Below are 20,844 nucleotides of genomic sequence, written 5' to 3' on the forward strand. Positions count from 1 at the left end.
TTCTCATTGTGCCGCGTCTTAAGATGCGAGGGGGGCTTCCCTTTCTCGCTGTGCCAGGCCCCATATCATACAAGCGCTCATGCAAGAAATGTTGCCTTGCCAATTCATTTGCAATAATAAAGAAAATGGTTAAGGTTGTTGTGCTTTGCCCCCACCCTCCCCTCTTTCCTCACTCTGAAATATCTTTTGTGATGATATGGATATTTACTTTTCACTCTGTGCCAGCAAGCGTGCGGGAATAATCATATGTGCATACTTAACGGCACAGACATAAATATCCAAATAACCCCCCACACATACACTCTTCTGTGGTGGTACATCTGAATCAAAGATGACAGTTGGGCTACTCCATCCCCCAGAATGCTTTGGTGCATCTGTTCTCTGCGGTTGTTTTCTTTAACATCATTTTTGACCTTTGCAACAGCACTGCTTCCTCAAGTTGAAATCTGCGAGAATGCCATGTGTTGCAGCAGCGAGATGGCCTGCAATAACTCCGGACACATTCTCCCACTCCGCTGAATGCTGGTGGGGAAGCTGTTAGTGAAAGGGGCTGAAAGGCCAGCTATTGTAAACTCTTGTTTACTTTGCTTTCCACTGTGACTAGATAAAGCAGGATCTGCCTCTCTGATAACCGGCCAGGCAAGTGCTTGCCCAACTAGCTTCGCTTTCTCTGCTCTCTCCACCCCTCTCCTACCCTCGCTGCAATATCAGTGCTTCCAAAATGAAAAGAGGGGCTGATAATGGTATGCGTGGTACAAAAAAAAAAGGAGTAAGAGAGCAAAAGACCCCCCCCCCTCCCATTCTGTTCTGCACTCCCCTTCCTCCCTAACTCTTCACAATAGACAAAGAAAGAAGGAATAACCTTATAATTGCTGAAGGGGGTGAGGGAGAAAACTGGATTTGGTCTCTTGAGTAAGTAAAGTATGCTACATTGAATAGCCGTCAGGTACTCTTCAGTCGGCTTTTTAAAACTGGTGGGTTAACCTCATAGAGACAACCAAAGATAATTACATGTTTGAGATAATTACCAGAGCTTTCAAAGTCCGTTTAGATGACACTCGCGGAAACTGACAAACTGATTTTCTTTCTCTGTGGCCTCTTCCACTCCAGCTCTCGCTACAGACTCCTTGTTTACTCTCTGTGAGCTGAAATCCAAACAAAAACATTAACTCGAGTGCTCTCCCCTCAATGCTATCTAACCCCAAACAAAGCTTATTTCTTTTTTTCCAGTTGTGAATGAAAAGGCATGCGTAATTTCTTAATGACATGTTTTGCTGTGGTTTCTTCGTTAGCCTAGCCTAGCTTGACTCAAAGCTGCTGCGCTGGGATGTTCTTGGTGGATCCCTTGGAGACAGGCTGTTTGTGATGGTGGCCATTGTCAGAGGCTCGCAGGGGGTTAAGGGGGAGAGGAACTTTCCATTAGCTAAGTACACATGTGTTAAGCCAGGTTATTGTTTACTTAGCCAAAGAAACCACAGCAGGCCTCGGGGACAGACATGGCCGCCCATCATAAGTAACACGAGACACAAGCCAAGAACTTTATTTGCAATTGGGATTTTGTGGCTATCACAACAGAGTATCTGTGACACAGTGCGGCTCCACTAAGCACTAGTATGCAGCAATACTGCATGATTTAAAAACAACTAATAAATCAACCGAAAAAATCCACAACTTAGCACAAAAAAACAAAACAAATGCACTGTGGATGTCTGAAAATACACGAAAGTATATAAGAAGCTCCTGACGTTCCTGTTCTTTGAAGTCACTCTGGCCTTGATTTGCTTAATCAGAATCACCCCTACTTGCTATTCCACCACAATAATGAAGAGGCTAAGAAACACACAAGTCACGTGGTCGGCTCTTTGTATCACTTGTTGAATCCTTAACAGCCGCCCTGCATTCACTCCCCAATGGAAAAAAGGGGGAGTTCAGGGGAGAGGAAGAAGGAGGGGGTGTAGAGGAGGTAGGGGCAGAGTGGGGGTCAAACCTCTCCTCTATTCAACTACAAAAGCTGCTATTACCAACAATCACCACGATGATTCAAAAGTTTGTATTAAGATCAGCAGTGTGCCACTGTAGGAGAGAGAGGGAATGAAAAAAAGAGAGTGTGTGCTTCTGTTAAATCGGGTGTAACTCGATCCATACTTCAACGAGAAGCGGATAGATTAGCGATAGTGGTGTACTGATTAGGAAAATAGTGGCTGACCCCAGCGGTCAGGGTTTCCATTGAGTTGGAGGGGGGGTCACTCTTTGACCGCCAGAGTTACCTAAACCAACTCTGCTGGGTCTAACTGACCTGGAAACCAGCACTTGTATGGCATAACAGTGCCAATTGTTGGGGAAAGATACCACGATAGTGCTATCAAGAGTAAATTCTTACACAGTGACCACAACACTAAGCTCACACAAGCAGGGTTTGTTTAGGAAAGATTGTGCAGGACATAAGAAAAACAGCAACGGATCCCAAATGTATAGATGTTATTTCAGATTGAAGGCTATTTCACATTCTTTTTACATGATTTCAACAGCCAAAAAAAAAAAAAAATCACATTGAAAATGTCAGTACCACAAAGCCTCTCTAATGTAAATATATCTCTCCACTGAATTATCTCAACAGATCAACTGCTGAGTATTCATAATCATTTAAGACTCTTTCACATCCACAAAAAGCCAAGCGGAGAATATTTTTAAGGGAAATTTCAATTATTTCCAGCCCCACTTCACCCTGCATGGCTCAATCAAGTAGAGGAGCTCTTGAGACTTGGAGTGAGTCCTCAGCACTATTAGTAGTGTTCTGCTCTACAGCGGAGAGCCCGGGCCCTCTGAGTTCATTAGCAAATTGCTACGCCCCTCCCCGTGCTCTCTGCGCAATTAAAGGCAACTGTGCAAATGACGTACAGCGGCATGGAAATACCTCCCTGCTTATTTAGACTGAGGTGAACATGTGTGCCAGGCAAATAGGGACGCAATCAGCAGAGCGACTGCTGCCACATTTCCACAACAAGAAGACGGAGACAGACGCAGCCATATTCAGTGTGGACACAAGCCTTTCCACATTAAAGGCCTCTGCAAAATTCACTCAGAATAATGGACTTTTATTGTGTCTTTTATGTTTATATACAGCCGAGCTCAAAGCAGGATGCATATGTCTAACGGGGAAATGTGCTGCTCAAGTGAAGAAATTAGGAAAATGTGGTGGGAAGCTCTCCAGGGAGCGGCAGGGAAAGGGTTAAGAAAGTCCAACTGGTGCTAACCAGTCACTCCACTCACATAGCACCTGAGGGGGGTGCTGCATTTATCAGGCCAGTCTGAACACACACATGCACACAGCAGCGTACACACAAACACACACAGATATGCATACACTTGTAGACAGATGCATGCACACAGCTCGTGCACATTTATATACACACACCTGCACAAAAAGACACACACAAACACAGGAGGGTGAGCCCAAACTGGCTGGGCTGCATTCACAAGCCAGCGCAGAGCCTCTCTGACTTTTTCACCTCTCAGTTATGCTCTGCTTTCTTTTGAAAGGGGCGCTCAGAGTCCCTCCATACGCGCCTGCATAGGCAGGCTAACAAAACAATGCAAAGACATGTAAAGAATATTCAGAAAATTACGCTTATGATGCAAGGGTGCATAATACAGCAAAAAAAGTCAGTATTGTTGGATTGTGGAGTTTAATCAATTCAAAGTATTTTTTTCCTCTGACATTTTTTTTCTCCTCTGCTACAGTCGCCTTACTGGAATAAATTGGTTTATGAATAAATGAGCCTGCTTTCTCCATCTTGTTAACATTGTTCTTTTGTGCAAATTCTCAGCATTTTTTTCCAGTCCACTTCAACTTTATGCCCGAGGGCATATATTAAAAATACATATGGAAAGAGATAATGCACACACAACGCAAATTCGTTAAGGATGTCACTGCCTAACAACTGCAGATAAGATGTCACACAAAAATAGCCCACAAAACTAAAAAAATATATATTCAGCCGCAAGTAAGTTATGAAGTGCAGTGCCATTAGATTGACAATATAAGTATTCAGCAGTGAGAGGCATGCACCCTGTGCCTGTTTGGATATGCCCATTTACACACAGCCTGCTGCTGTGGACAGTCTCCATGTTATCCCACAGGAACATCAGCCCATCCCTCAATATTACACATCTGTCAAAAAGTTTTCCCTGTGTTTTAACGCAGACTATGCCTGTAGGTCATTTATATTATTCTGGCATATCAGTGTAAACATAAGCTTATGTGGTTTTGCCCTGAATTGGCTACATGTAGGGACCATCATTATATTAAAATAGGCCATGTCTTCATCTTACAGTCAATTAAAGATCTGCATCAGTGCCCCAAGCACAACATAATTTTCTTCATATACCTAGAAACCCAAGGGGTTTACTCTATTTCCCTATCTATATACAATAAGGTTTCATTCCATGTCCTGACCTATCTATAAAAAAAAAAACTTTTGACAACTGAATCCCCGAGAGAATACAACAAGCTGTTCAAAGAGACACTTAAATGCACAAGTGGCGTCTGTGTTATTTAATTCTGTTCCTGGATTAAATGAAGTATTATCTTCCGCGTGATCTTTCTCATTTCCATAATCAGACATAAGGGCCGGGGATGGGGGAGTGCATGCGCGGCGGGGTGGGGGTCTTTCCAGTCGGGCATCAGTCCGCTCCCAGTCCTGCCATTCAGCCCAGAACATTAAAGCCGATGGCTGTCTCTCTCTCTCCTCAGACCAGCCACTCAACCATATGGAAGACCGCGGATTTAAATTATTTAGCCTAATCGCTTCATTACTTTTTATGTCGGAATATCCAACTAATCCCTTTAATTTGGACACTTGATTTTTTCCCCCCCTCATCGGCATCCATAGGTTCTATCCGCTACTCTCCTAAGCCATTCCTTAAAACTTGGGATACTTTAACTTATTGAAACATCGTCTCATAGCCTGCAACCCTGTCTCCTGCACAAATGACTCGAGCTATTAATGGCCGAAAATCCAGATTTGCATAATTCTAATCATCGGTTGCTGTTATCATTATTTAACGGCAGTGTATGGACCATTAGGGTCATGCCTGTGCGCAGACTACAATGTCCCCGGAGTGCCAACAGTCAGTGGAGCACATAATGAAGGCTGTGGTTATCTCTGATATCGGCACAAAAGGAAAACACTCCCTAATCTACCTTTAATACCCGCTTGCTTCTGTAGCTTTCGAAAATAAACCTTCGTATTGGTGCTGAATCTGTGCGCTGCGAGCGAAATAAAGGAGGAGGAGAGGAGGGGTCTCGATAAGCAATGTGCACTCATGTCTAAGGAAAAATACTGACAAGATGCGTAATGAACCGTGAACTCCACAGTGGAGAAACCAAGGCACCTAAACCACAGTCTGCAGCCCATCCTGCTGCTGCTGCTCTCCTGGGCTACACAACAGAGAGGAGCTGATAACGTTTCGTTTTGGTTCAAAAAGAGACAGAGAGGAGAGAAAAAATGGAGAGAGGCACTAAATTAAAATCGACATGAAACAGGTCAAGTTTATGGCGATGCTTTTTCGAGCTAATCTTCCCAGGTCGGTTCCGGGTTCAAGTCTTAATGGGCCAATAATAGCAACATTATTCAGAAAATTTTTCATTCCGATGGATGGAATGTAAAACGGCCTTAATCATATGCAAATAACAGCGCAGCGGAGTAGTGACCCAGAATAGCTGAATAGCCAGCAGGGAGAACACACACACATACACATAGCTACATACACACACACACAGGGAGAAAGAGAGAGAGAGATGTACCTGATCAAGGGCCACCGATGATCTTGTGATTTCCTCGCTGTCTGATTTGGACCCGCCCTCTCTGTCGTCTATGACCAAGTCGATGGGCATCTTGCCTTTCAAGCAGCTGATGTACCGGTGACAGAAATTATCACACAGCTCGTGTACCTTCAGAGAGACGAGGCAGAGGCATCACACACTCACCTCAAAAGGGACATCATCACACAACAGTGACATGTGCAACCACAACACTGCCCCAGCTGACACTCACACACACACACACACACACACACACACACACACACACACACACACACACACACACACGACAGGCTGTGACATGCAAAACATCCCCGAAGAGATTTTAGGAAATTTGGCACACCCGACGTTCACGGCACAGTTGTTGCATATAAACTATTTAAATATTTTAAAAGAGTTAACATGAAACATGACTGCTCATTGACAACATGTTATTGTTTTGGCATTATGATACATTATCAGGCTAAATATGGTCAAAACCTCATTTGTTTTATTTATTCTGCCTCCCAAAAAAGTTTTTATATTGCTTCAGCTTTGCTCTGAAATTATAAAAACTGAAATAAGACCTCCTTCCGGCAAATGTGTGTTCAGTTCCCGTGCCGTGCCGTGCCGTGGTGGCAGTGCGCTCCGGACTGTGATAATAACAATTTTTTCTCCTCTCAAAATAGAGATATCGTCGAAAATTGACAGTGACAAGAGGGCTCAGGGGCTACAACGCACTCAACACCCGTGTTAAATTCATCATCAGTGCCCCGGGTAGTGGCCATTAGAGCAGGGTGACCCGCTTGACTGACATTTAAGGTAAACTGTTTAATTTCGTCTACTTATTACATTATCACTGCCAATGCAGCGTAGCCCATCGCCCGAGAAACAAAAATGTCAGTTGGGCAGTGAAATACAGAGGACTGCAAACCACCTTAAACTTAATTTACTAAATTGTCTTCACAGTTGCACAGTAGCCTGTTTACAGTTTACAACCTCTTATGCGTTACAGGCTGCATGATCTGAGAAAAGGTGATGCACGAGAAGCAAGTTTTAAAAACTAAAACTTTTAACAGCTTTGATAATGTTTCAGAACGTTAAAGTTTAGGTCAGAGTTGACAGCACATGCTACTGTAGTCCATCTGATACGAAGACAAATCAGAGTTTTACACCCACTACTCCCTCTCTCCACAGATGGCTGCCTGGGGCCTTTTGCCCTCCACAAAGAATCATTTCTAAAACCCCAAAGTTCGCCTATATGTTTCACCTTGCATGCAATTTCTGCCAGCATTAAACTTCATTAAAACATGCGGGGAGATTTGGGCACAGAGATATCCGTTCCAGTTGTAACAGCTTGCGTCGTGATTAAACGCGGAAGAGAAATGGCCCCATGATTGATTTTGACGCTAATTATAACCGACTAGCAAAAATATACTACATTTTTGCAAATACAGCCCATAGGTCTGAAGCGGCACACTGGACAGAAATGGCGAGAGAATATTACCTTCTCCAGCTCCAGAAGATGAAATCGTAAAACTTGAATGGCTTGAATCATCTGAAAAATTAAAATAACAATAAAAAAATGAGCTGCTCACATCTCTTGATATTAAACAGGCACGTTTTTCTCAATACAAGTATCTGCAGACGAGGAAAATATTCATGTGAATGGATTTGATGTAGAACTGATATTAAACTTGGATGTTATTGCAATATGGAGAGCAGGCATACAGTACAGACTGACGCTGCAATAAGCCACAGAGTCAGAGATCTATTAGCCACCAACTAGTCGTGAGGAAAACGTTACTCTCACATCACATTCAAAGTACCAAACTGTACAAAGTGAAAAGCATGAATAGAATAACTTTCCAGGCAGAGTTCAAAGGTTTGTGACAGCTGTCTTACAGCGGCCCTTCATCTACAGATACAACCAGGGTCCATCATGATATCAAAGCAGCCCAAAAAGAGGAACATCACTTCCAATCCTGCTTTAACTTTTCAGCACCACATGGCTCTCTGACACATACATGTATGTACAGCCCGCCAATAAACATGCAAACAACAGCTGGCATATTCAAAAACATATAGGTAATGCAATCATGTAAAAAAATATAATGTATCTTACCAGATTATCCAATTCTGGATTCGATGAAAATAAAGGCTTTTCTGCCCGAATCTAAAAGCAAAAACATTTTTATAAAACATGCGAATATAAAATATTATACAATTATAAATTGCAGCATATATAATGTAAGATTAAATGTAACATGCAAATGTTGACATAATGTGTATAATGGTGTATTAATTCCTACCTTACGCACTCGCTCTGACATTAAAACGTTTTTTAATCACTTTTTTTTTATTAGTGAACGCCATTTTATTTTCTTTAACTTTACGCACTAAAGTCAGAGCTCCACACTTTCTAAGGCTAATTCATGCAGGTAAAAGCTCAACCAGCCCGAGCATGCAGATTTAAAAAAAGTCAAACTTTCCTGACCTGTTTTGCAAACACTGCTATGTCTTCATTGAAAGATTCCGATGAACAGACGTCTCCTCCTGCCACCCCGGGCTCTCTGGGGGTGCAAGTCGCTAATTCACATTTCTCAAAAATCAGTGCAAGCAAGGGGAACAGGGGGTGCCTGGGAACACACACAATAGCAAATGTCACCAGAGAGAACAGCGCCGGGGTCAAGACTACTCCAGGCTAGATTTAGCCAGCCATGCTACTCTTCAACAACTCGCCCATGGGGAATGCTGCTGCAGCCCATGCTATTATATTATGCGGAGGCTCGGAGAAAGGCTGCAAACAGCGGGCAGACTTCTGTGATTAAATCTAGGTGCGCCTAATAGCATAAAAGCTTTAGAGTCAGTCAAACTATTTCTTGCACAGGTCTCCGTTTGGATCCCAGGCGTGTGTGTGTTTGGTGAAAACCTCTGAAGCTGCAGGCGACTAAATGTGCGTGCATTTGTTGATTATTTATTGTTTAAGTCATCAGAGGAGATGTGTGCAGGCGGGCAATGTGTTGAAAGTTGTGTCAGTATGGCGTAAGATGGTGAAACTGCTGGCATGTTTAGCCACCGTGAAAACATCATGCTTAGAATTTTTAATTAACTCCTAAATGGATAAATGGCATGCATATGTAGGACTTCCTTTAAACATGATATATTTTTAATTTGCTGAAGCCTGGCACATTACATTCAATTAATTAAAATGGTTAAAAGAGAGAAGGTAGCTAATTATTTTCTTCATAATAAACGATGAAACTTAAAAACTAAGCAAGTTAAATTAAAAAGGAAATATTAGAAGTTCTAACTAAAGTGGACTTTGTCTCATAATTATTTTTAAGAGTCAAAATACATTTTTCAGTGAAATACTTAACAACAGGACATTCGTGAGGCGGCCTCCATAAGTAAACTATATATTTCTTTTTACTCCTCCAGTATTTGCTCAGTTGTTTACCCAGCAGAAACACGTGATAACATGATTGACTTTAAAAGCATAAAATTCAGAACTGTGCAAAAATAACGGCTGCAGCCATTCTCTTCACCAGCGCCCCTGCAGCAGTTTGGACTCCAGTGTTTTTCTGAATCTCTTCACCGAGACGCACGGCCGTCCCGGGCATTGTGCCGGTGTTTTTCCTGCTATGGGACTGACTTTGCACTGACTTTGCACCCACTAGCCCACCCCGACTGCCCCCTCCAGGCCTGGGTGCACGCCTGCCCGCCAGAGAGCGAGTTTCCCCGCGGACCGGAGGCTTGCACCTACCCGTATATAGCGTCTTTATCTCTCTTGAGAGCGTCGTTAACGGAGGAGCCCATACTGGGAGGCATGGTGTTGGTGTGGGCGGTGTGCGGGTACTGGTGGGAGTGCAGCTGGGGCCCATGGTTGAGGTGCACCGCCTGCATGGACCGGGCGCCGTGCGGGTCTCCGTACATGGTGGTCGGGATGCCCACCCCGTCCATCCCGTAGTGGGGCAAGTCTTCGTACTGCACACAACAAACACGCGGGGCCACAGTGAATATAAATGCACAAGAATATGTCAAACTCTGGTTATAACTTTACTATAAAACCACACATCAGGAATATATTATAAAAGCTAAAAGTGAGTCTTGTTTTGTTTTTTTTTTTCTTATAAAAAAGTAAAGTAAAAATCTGCCAACAGGGCGAAATAGTTTCATTAATTTCCAAAACAAGTCGACATGTTTCAACATTTTTCTTAATTCAAAGTGGTTTCCTGACACTGGTGCACTGAGCTGCCTTTTTCTGCTTTCTGTCATAATACTGACACTAGTAACACATGCAAAAGAGAAATAAATTCTCCCCACTCGTTTAATTTCTGTTCTCTTACTTTGTTTTCAAGAAAACAAGTTTTAAAGACGCTGAAGTCGAAGCGACTTCAAAACTACAGCATCTATTCTGAAGTGAAAACTAGTTTTGTTCTCAACTTATTCACAGTGACCCTTGCAGCTCAGATATAAATAATATAAATATGAATTATTCAATATGTTGAAAAACACTGTGAGTACAAAAAGTAAACCTATTGCAACATGGCTCAGTTCTTATTATTATCATTAACCAGGCTGTCCTGTGTTTCCACTGTGTACAACAACAAATGTCTTAAACTTGTTACTTGAAGTGTTTTCTCATTTGAAAGGCTCATAATTGTGCTGCACGTTATTATCCATCAAGCACACTGTGATTAGTGTAAAACAAACGCAAGTCAACGCGTGTTGTGTTTTTCAGACGATGTTAAACTGCAGCTGAATATTCAAACTTTTCCACGTGTCAGTTTTTGAGTTAAATAACGTAGTCCCGTCTTTACATTGTTGTTTGGTGGTTATTAAACACTCTGCTAATGTGTTCAAAAGCAGATATGTTGGTTCTGTTATGCAAAAGCCTAAAATAAAATCTTTATTCGAGGTTTGCTCCTTCAACGGATTAAAAAAAAAGAGGCTTGAATTATTGATAGTGCTCTCTAGAAGTGACAAACCGGGGAAAGAGTAAAAAGCATTATCACTTAAAGCTGAGCATTTCGACCTTATAGGCAAAGAGGTGCAAACCCCAGCGTGGTGCAGCTCCAGTGCCAAACTAAGCAGCTAAATGTGTCCAGTGTGTCCCTAACATCTCTGCTTTTACACTGTGTACCATCCGTGTGAAGATCCCAGCCGCTGTTCTGAAGCAGTCCTGTAGAGTATGAATCAAAGCGTTTGTCATCACCTCATTACTAAAAACTGCCTCACTGGCATTATGCTAATATTGCATGTTTTAGCACATTTTGCGGTGTAAAGCCGAGTGGTGAAGAGAACTGACGGTGAAATAAGGATTTTTGGTTTGTTCATAAATGCTCCACTCAATGTGAAATCTTGACGGTCTGAGGAGAAATGTGGAGATTTGTTTTGCCTCTATGCCCTCCCCCATTTCGCTTCCAGTAACTGGCCTGTCATAACTAATCTAAAAAACATAACCGATGTGAGATATGATCGCGCTTCCAATGTCCCTCAGTGGGCCGGTTTGTGGAGCAAACGAGTGCGACCGTGCGTAATACCGTGCCAAAAGACGCCAAAAATGAAATTGTGTCTCCATGTGTCAGATAGAAGACAGAAACTTTCGCCGCGAGTGTGTGTCCGTGCGGGTATGTGTGTCATTAAGCCACGTTACAGTGCAGGATTGCATTCAAGCACAGCAGACTTAGAGAAACTTTTTAGGGGGGATTGCCCTACGTACCCGTTGCGCCATAACCCTCCTGACTCCCTGGTCGTCCTTTCAGTTTAGATAAATCCCCTCTGAGGCCAGGGTGGAGACGAAATGAAGAAAGAAAATCCAAATAAATGGGAAGATGTTTCAGCCAAAATCCCGTATGCCTTTTTTTCCACGGAACGGTGAAGCCAGCCCCCGCTTTCTGCGCAAGTTTAGCCCAGGCGCGGCGAATAGGTCCTCGGCTATCCTCGGGGCAGCGGCGCCAGGCTCCTTTTCCAAAACCAGGATGAAAATAAAATAGCCCCTCAAACAAAACTGGCGCCTCTCATGGCTTTTTGCCACTCCGACTGTCAGTCAAAACGCAAGGGCTTGTCAAAAGTACCGGATGAATGATGGTCCGACGCGCGTCTCCACGGGATCGGCACCACCTAAATGTTAATGGTCACAATCACAGTTAAAAAATGAAGCAGCTCTCCTCTCGTTTTCTTTGATCACTCTCGGCTCCCGGCTTGATTTTCTTATGCAAAAGCGTCTAGATGAGATCAAGAGGAGGTGGGGTGATAATTCTGGCTTAGGCTTTCTTAAAGGAGCCACGATCGATGCTGAGCGTGTGTGGGTATATGTGTGTGTGTGTATGTGCCTGTATGTGTGTGAGTGCGCGTGTATGCATGAGCCGCCTGCCCGTTTGTGTACAATGGATGTGTGTGTTGAGCTGAGGAGGAGCGGAGGATCTGGACCAGACTGCTGAAACCCGGAAGTAGTGGTGGCCATAACAGGTCGCGTCTTACACAACGCACCGGGCTGCAGCAAGTCGTGCGGAGAGGAGGGGGGGTGGGAGGACCCTGCGAGCCCAGCAAGCCGCACCGCGAGCTGGAACAACAGAGGCATAAACACAGACTATCCACCTATGACTCCAGCTTCATGTCTCATTCTCATAAACTGACTTCATTTTTCAGTCATTTTGTAAATACCGAAACGTATTTTCGGGATTGACGCATCCAGCAGCCACTTCTCTGCTTGTAAACAGTTTAAGGCTTATTGAACCATCTTTCAACTCTGATGTGAGATATTGTCAGGTATGTTATCAACAGTCTATATAGTCTGAATTGCAGATTAAGTTTGGACTGGATATAACTTTATAAGCATTCACTTCTATCATAAAAAAAAATAAGTTATAGGTTCATTAAAATAGTTTTATAGTCAGGTTAAGCTTCTGATAGGCTGTCAACATCATGCATGATATCCACAGTGCAGCTTGTAACCAAACGTCCAGTCACGCAGGTTTTGCGCTTCTTGTAGCTCACTATCAACTTCTATACAGCCTATTTGCTTCACACGTTTGTATTCATGCACAAAAGATAAAATAACCAAAATGCACAGCCTTGAAAAAGCTTGGCAATAAATACAACTTTCTTCAAGTTATTTGGGAGCGCTGTTCATATTTAATATGAAGAATAGGTTGTTTTCTATGCAAAAGCAGCGTTATTAGTCCAAATCTTTACGCTGCGTTGTCGTCTACATACTGAATTCTGAACTAAATCACTGAAACTGTACAGTAGCTTTTCAACGCGTCTTTTTATGCCTAAATAGCAGTTCACATGTCGTCCGTCCCTCTCCCCCACAGCCGCGCTGAATGGGTCGCTCCAGTATGCCCTGACTGTCCAATGGCAGAGAGGCTCAGGGATGGGAGCCCCTATTGGCTCCCCACATGATCGATCCGGGGCTGATTGATCGGTTTTAGGCCACATTTGTTAGGAGGCGCAAAACAAAACATCGTCCGCGAATAGAAAACCCACACTTTGTGTGTTCTGTCAGCTCCTACAGGCTGTCAATTTACCAAAACACAGAATATTTTCTCTCTCTTTCTCTCTCTCTCTCTCTCTCTCTCTCACACACACACACACACACATACACCAATCTTCACATCTCTGACTTAATTACTTACTTCTAAATGCACTCACACTTTGACTAAGCTTCACAAAACTAAACAGACAGACTCAGATTAAGACACTGTCAGCTTTCCTCTCTCAAAGAAGTTATTAAATTCAACTTTTGTCTCTTTATAATGAAGCGTTCACTTGAGTTTCACAGTTTGCAGTGCAGAGATTGTAAAAGTTTGGTCAAATATTGATGAGCTTTAATTTATGGAGGGGAAACTCAGATTCTCAAGTAATTTGAAGAAAAGCAATGATATCATTGATTAATGTGTGAATGTAAATTAACAAAATAGTTTGAATTTACTACGTCATCTCGTTATATATGATTCCTCGCTGGGATATAAAGGGCTACAAATCTTATTTCATTTAGTCTATCAAAGTTTTTTTTAATTAAGAAAAGCGTTTAACCACCTCTGCATAAATCTGCATAAAATATTTCTGATATATTTCATGGCATATGAAGTAATATAAAAACGGGATAAGTTTCAGGGACAGGATTAGTTTTAAAGGAAGACACATGCGTAAAGGATTTCTAGAAATTCCAATATTTTTTCCACATGATGATCACCGACTAGAGGTTTACCCAACTTTTTATTTATTTCTCAGCCCATCACACGTGAACGGAGAGTGTGTAAAAGAGCCACATTATCTTCTGATTATGCTCATAAGGTGTTGCTGATGGGTGACAGCCTACTTGAAGTTTTCCCCCCGCGCAGCGCGTCCAGTCATCGATCATCTGCCCCCGGTGCCAGAAACGGTGTCATAACATGATAATGCGGCTTCACACATTCGGCGGTGATTCCTGTGGTAAAACCCGAGCGGTTGGATCCGATGGGACACATTTCCAGGCATGAAATGATTATCAAACCCTCCTGCACTCCGTCCGGCGAGGCTCCGGGGCGCGGACAGCAGAGAAGCCACGAAGCCGCGCAGGACGCACGGACTTTTACGCATAGAGATACCGGATCAAATAATAAACTGGGTTGCCTTGTGGTCATCAAGTTTGTTAATTCAGTTATTTATTGGTGAGTAGAAGCTCTCCTTCTCTCATTCCTTTTTTATTTTTACGGCACATTAAATAATTAAAAACATTATTGTCACAGTGATATTTTCTTGAAGGAAAGTTATTTTTAATTAAAGGAGAAGCTGTTGTTTAAATCCACTTTCAGCTAAATTTGTGGGTTTAGTGAAACGCAAACAGGATTATATAGCTCACTACACCACAAGGCACAATACATTTTAGAGGGTCATTGAGAGAAAGTGAAGCTAAATTAACACGAAAGGAGACCACATCATCGCCTGACCACTGTAAAATAACCACAATGCATTATAAAGCAATTAAGCTACTTCAATTAGCGTCTATAAAAGCAAACTGGAGCTCCACTTTCTCTCTTGAAGTTGCTCTTCCGCGAGGGTCAGCGCATTTTGGCATCCTCAAAGAGAGCAGGGGGGCAAATACTGTCATTTCTGTTTAATCCGCTTTGCGATGACGGTAATGCTGTGAGTCGTTTCAATAAAATCAGGAAGTATTTCTTTCAAACTGCTGAATGTAAATTGACAGCATGTTTGACCGCCGAAACTAATGGAAGTGTTATGAGACGGCCTGTGCGCCGGGAGTTGTGCTGTTTGAAGACAAAGATAAGTTGCAGCCTTTATATTAGTTTATAAAACACACGCATCATGCAGAAATACAATGTCCAAGATGTGTATCCCTCACTGTGTAACATATTACTATTTTAAGTCACAAGGCCTACTAGTTATTTTTAGCTCAGAGAATGTTGCAATAAATAATGCACATTTGAATATTAATTTTAATACGTGCAGTTTTGAGTAAAAAAATGAATAAAAACTAGAACTCCAGGTCAGAGAATCGCTGTCAGAGCCGTCTGTATCTCTGTTTGTCTTCTTGGCTGTTTGAAGAAAGAAGGAGCAACTGGCAGCCTGAGGAGTCAAACTGAGGTCAAACTTTTTGCAGCCCCGCAGCTCTGCGCCCAAACGTGTTGGGATCTGCAAAGGCCACTGAGTCTCTCTGCTCTGTGTCACTGCTGCAGCACACAGGCACACAGATAGACCTGCTGCAAAGTTTTCACAGCTCATCTAATTATATGAAACTACTAGTATATTATCGCCTGTCAGAATACCCAGCCGGATTCATTAGGGTGCATGTAGGCGCTGTGAGCTCCGGTCTGAAATTATTCAGTCAGAAAAAAAGGCGCTCGGCTTTGTACAAGTAAATGATTTCTCTTGCCTCGGAGATTTATTTTTAAAGTTAGTGTAATGAGCTATAACGCGAGGGAGCATCCAGTGTCATATGAGAAAGCCATGTGTTATACCCTGAATCTCCATCATCGTTCACAAATTGTTACTAATTCATGAAAGTGGAGTAAAGGTTGAAATTATTACAGTTTGCCTCAAATTATTGTAACAGGATGACGGGGTGTGATTTTTACGAATGGTTCTTTAAAATAATGCAACTAATATCTCGGGAGTATAATTAAATGGCACCGAAAACATGGTAAATACTATGGCGTGTGGTTAAATGTGTAAAATCACAGCTTTGGTATAATGGCAATAATATAATGCATCGCAATATTAATTTGAAACCATGAAATCAGTTACAGTTTGTTTTTTATCAACTCTTTCCTCTGGGAGTTTTCACTTCTGCTGGATCCTGCAGTTTGGCCCAAATGATAATCTGAGCTGCTCTCGCCTCTCACACACATTAATGCTTAATCATTTGCGCCTTCTACCGGAGGTGTTGGAAATTACATGAAAGGCAGAGGAAGAGTCTTGCTCAAGACAAATTAAGATAAAAAGCAAGTAAAACCCCTGCAAAATAAATCCACTTTTTTTTGTGTGTAATTCTGTTGCATCGTGAGCATTTTATATCTTCTTCAGCATGCTGCACTAAATGCAGAATATACTGTTCGAATCTGTAAAGACATTTATTGATATATTTCTCATGATCTTTGTTCATGTAAATAATTTAACATGCTAATAAAATATATAATAGTGCTAGTTGTCTTTTATTGTCCAGTGTGTCTATTTATGTTTGTTGTATTTGAAGCTACACTACATGAAGCATAAGGAGAACTGCTCATTTCTATTGCTACATTTAAGTAACATTTTAGCTGGGAATGACCTTTGAGCTCCAGTCATAAAAACAAATTCAAAATAAAGTCATAAACTCAAAAAATGGAAGTATTAAGGACTCAAACCTTAGACCAAGTTTGATGCACAAATTAAACTACACTCAGCAGCTTCTTAAAGAACATCTTTTTAGATGTCACTATGTGTAAAACTATAACTGGTATCTATAGGTTTTAAATATAAAAACAGTCATTTAAAGTTTAATTTAGTTCTGTTTCAGCCTAAAACTAGGAATACAGTTCATACGTAGGTGTTGCATCAATGTGAACATGTGGATTCATGATAAAGAACCGCAAACAACTGAAGCTGAACAGATACAAGAGCTGCTTGGATGTGACAGTCAAACTGACATCCCTGCATCACACCTATAGATACATATGTGATGAACAGCTGCTTTTCTATATGGTGAGAACTGTGTGAAATTAGATGCACACTTATATAGAACCATAAACGTGTACACTGAAGCACACACACACACACACAGCAGAGGTCTGTAATTATAGCTGTGCTGAATGCTGCCAGTCAATTTTCACATTGTGCCACTGGCCACCGGGTCAGCAGCTCCACTTTTACTCTGAAAGGCTGCTGAGTCTGAATTAACCCCACAGATAGATAGAGAGCTCATCACTCTATCACACACACCTCCCTCCCTCTCTCTCTCTTTCCTTCTCTCTCAATGTCTCTCGCCCTCCCCTTCCAGCAGCATTTGCCACGTCGCTATTATTTCAGGTGTGCTAATGGTGTCGCAGACAATTTTGCTGAGAGAGGAATGGAGAGGAAGGAGTGAAAAGAGGAGGGTGGAAGGAGAAAAGGAAGAACAGAAAGAAAGTGTTGTCATCATCATCATCATCCCATGAACTCGTCTCTCCTCCAAAAATCCAGGGGTGAAGGATTTGGGTGAGGGAAGGGTAAGGGGCGTCACGTGTCGGCCAGTCACACCGTTCAAGGTGGAGGGGTCTGGTTGGCAGTGGGTGGATTGGTGAGGATGGAGGGGGTTTCTCACACCTCCCAGGGAGACTGTGAATTGATCAGCACCTTAGAGAGGGAGGGAGGGAAAGTGAGAAAAAAGAAGAGCGGCAAAGCAAGAGAGATGAAGGATGACGATGAGGAGAGAACAAGTGGAAAAAGCTGGGTGTTGGATCCGAGCTATAAAACCAGGAGGGGGAAAAACAGAGCGATAGAGGAAGGGAGCAGTGAGGGAAGGCTGCAGAGGAGGTGTGAAGACTCATCTTTTCCTGGATGGGTGTGAGTTTAGGCTGGAGTGGAGAGTGGCCTGGGAGCACAGCATAGCCTAGTGGTAATAAACCAGCAAACCCCGGTAGAGAAACAGCCAACAGCAGCTACAAGGGAACCATATGATTCAAAATATACTATTCAGTCTGTAAACAAAAAACTGTCTACAAAAACTTAATGTATTAAACAGCTGAATTAATGTTCCATAAAACAACGAGGGCAAGGTCTAAATTAATAATGTATGGAGGTAACAATTGTATCATGTATGTAGGCTTTTAACACACTGTCCACAATATAATAAAGTAACTGTTACTTAAAGTTGGGTGTTCAATGTAATGCAGAGGATGTCTACGTTTGGTTAGTAGGAGGACTTTAATTTTGAGAACCAAGAATTTAAAGAACCTCCTACATGGTGTTTTTGTGTTGTTGTTTTTTTTTTTTAAGTTTCTTTAATTAAAGTATAGATATATCATTTCAGAAGAAAATACAAATAAAAGCAAAGATGCTCATGTTTTCCTCAGGCTTTACAGCTAAACTGTGCCACACTGATGCTTTTTTGATTTTCAGAGTAAAAGTTTCTTGCCCAAGCAGCTGGTAGAGTATAAAAGTCTTAACCACGACCAGCATTTGGCTTGTGGCTGATCCGTATCTCCCAGCCTGCAATAAACACATGGTCACATGAAAGTACAGTTGTAACACACACACACACACATCACAAAACCACTGTGCAGTACTATTAATTAAGCAGTACAATTAATTAAACTGTTTCAGATTAAACTTTGACAGGCTTTGTTAATTAGTCTATTCCAGTTATCAAATCACACTTTTTGTAAAAGACTGTAATATGAGGTTTTTCCACTTATAAATGTCAAAAACAACAAATGAATACAGTAAATACAACACAAAAATGGAAATAGGAATGAAGCAATAATATAAATTCAATAACTGAAACGATATCCAAAATAATAGTGATAAAATCAAGTCAAATATATTAGATACCAGGTAATAAAAGGTAGAGCATAATTTGGGATCACAATGGAACTAAGTCTCAGACTTTATCTCGTCATCCTTGACATTTTTGTGGCTGTGTGTGATTTGATCTCCTCCTTCTCATAATGTCAAATAAACTAAACTAAAAAAGACACTAATGCAGCATTGTAAGAGATTAGAAATGAACTAGCTAAAATATCAGTTTACAAAAAGGTCTGTAATCTATATGAATGCCAAGCTAAAAAGATGTGGTTTCATTTGAAAACATTTTCAGATTCAGGTGCCTTCAGGTGCATTGGTGGACTGTTGCAGAAGCGAGGACTGTGCACTAACGCTGCTTGGGGAGTAACTAAAAGTCTACTGCCAGAGGACATCGGTAACACATGTAGCCAGGCACGAGTCTGCTACTGACTTGAAAACCAATAGCAGAATCTTAAAATCTATTCTAAAACAACCACACAACCAGTGAAAGGACTTTAAAATGTGCTGTTCTTCAGGTGTTGGTCAGCAGTTTGAATGATCTGCAGTTCATCATGTCTAAGGTTAGGGTTTGTCTTTTAGTATCTGTCTCTGAGAGAAATAAGACACCCTGACAAAATACCTAAGATAAAAGGCACATTTGGTGATAGTTACAATGTGGACTTCAAAATAAATTATATATATGTATACATATCAGGTCAGATACTTGAACACCAGTTCAGCAAAGGGGCACCCGTCCATCCTGGCAGCAGTGAATCAGATTACCAAACATACTGATTGACTGCAGCGGTTGCTAGTAAACCTACAGCCATCTCTCCTAAACAAAGTTATCTCTACCGAAGTTCATGAAGAGGTCAGTGGTCACATCATCTCATCTAAGATCCCTCGCATACTGTACGACCCTGCAGGATCCTAATAAAGAAGCATTCGAAGCATAAATTCCTGTCATAACAGCAAATGTCAGAGGTACGGTGCAGTACAGAAGACTGGTGCTGCTGTGCACTAACTGTGGCTTTGCTGCAATAAATGGAAGCAATTATTCTCCACCAAGGCTTTTCAAAGAATGAGACACAAACTTGTTTTCTGTGAAAAGTTCTTCTAAACCCACATGCAAACTGTCTGAATCAAGGTAGCGTGATTTGTTGTAAATTTATTCCACTTAGCTTTTGTTAATTATCACAAGTGTCATAACCATCAAAAGACAACAACAGACGACTTGGCACGCGCTAATGTTTGACACTTCTATCTTTATACCCTTTGTTCTGTCGCTCTTTCTTTCCTCCTGTGTTTATCACACATTATACCACACCTGCCTCAGATAATTATTCCTCCCTCTCACTTTTTTGCTTCGCCCTTGAATTTCTAAATGCAGACAGAACCTGTAAATTTGAAGATTTCTATTCCAGAGAGCCGTATACTGCATCGACTCTGTGGGGAAATAAAAAGTCATTACATTGTCATTAAATTCCAAAGGATCTGTACCTGCAATCTTAACCATAAATTGTTTTGTTTTTTATAAATCCTTTTTGCAAGAGTGGGTGTACTTTTCTTTATATGTTGATAATTTCATTTAGAAATGAAATGTCTCATCTGAGACAGTCAAAGCATGTGTTATGTTTTCAAAAGAATGGAAAAGTTCGGTCTTTTATGAGGGCGAAACTGTTGAAATCGGAGGAGTTGTAGCTTTAATGTTACCTGCACTGTAACACTCTCATTACAAGCAGTTTTAAAAAACATCAATGCCTGGGATCTTTTCTCCGTATAGTGATTTATTTTTATTACTTACATACATACACACAACATGGTGTAATGGTGTTATATATACCTACATAAATACTGTTTTCCAACAACAAAACCTAATTTCCAAAAATCTTCTAGGAGGTGCAAAAGCTGGGATTGTTTTGGAAAAAGCTTTTGTATTTTGCACACTGTCACTAAAAACCTTGTAGCTCTACCTTTGGTGACTTTTATGATTTGACGTCAAGGTTAAGAAAATTCTGCAACTCCTAGATTTTTAAATATTTTTCAAATAAATATTAGATACTGTAAACTCA

At 41.5% G+C, this 20,844-nt stretch overlaps 1 protein-coding gene and 1 long non-coding RNA gene across 5 annotated transcripts in view; one reads left to right on the forward strand and one right to left on the reverse strand.

The window, feature by feature from the left end:
• The window catches only part of meis1b (Meis homeobox 1 b), an 84,594-nt gene extending 72,355 nt beyond the window's left edge, over nt 1–12,239 (reverse strand). For 2 of the 3 annotated variants that reach the window (XR_006379820.1, XM_044213595.1), the window contains exons 1-6: nt 10,950–11,420; nt 9,570–9,790; nt 8,301–8,442; nt 7,929–7,979; nt 7,311–7,361; nt 5,807–5,953 (exon numbers count right to left, since the gene is read on the reverse strand). Coding sequence is in view for 2 of the 3 variants with exons in the window: in XM_044213595.1 (XP_044069530.1) it covers nt 5,807–5,953; nt 7,311–7,361; nt 7,929–7,979; nt 8,301–8,442; nt 9,570–9,790; nt 10,950–11,018 (681 nt within the window). In the remaining variant the exon portion in view is untranslated. Of the gene's footprint in view, nt 1–5,806; nt 5,954–7,310; nt 7,362–7,928; nt 7,980–8,300; nt 8,443–9,569; nt 9,791–10,949; nt 11,421–11,528 lie in introns of those variants that run through there. The other variant, XM_044213596.1, reaches the window with a different exon arrangement.
• A 162-nt stretch (nt 12,240–12,401) lies between these two features.
• Nucleotides 12,402–16,453, forward strand: LOC122884151. 2 transcript variants are annotated; one of them, XR_006379824.1, is made up of 2 exons: nt 12,402–12,577; nt 14,045–16,453. It is a non-coding gene; the product is annotated as an uncharacterized LOC122884151 (long non-coding RNA). The 2 variants fall into 2 exon arrangements; XR_006379823.1 differs by having other exon boundaries at nt 14,108–16,453.
• The last annotated feature ends 4,391 nt before the right edge of the window (nt 16,454–20,844 follow it).

This window comes from Siniperca chuatsi, linkage group LG11, assembly GCF_020085105.1.
Source record: "Siniperca chuatsi isolate FFG_IHB_CAS linkage group LG11, ASM2008510v1, whole genome shotgun sequence".
Classification (NCBI taxonomy): Eukaryota; Metazoa; Chordata; class Actinopteri; order Centrarchiformes; family Sinipercidae; genus Siniperca; species Siniperca chuatsi.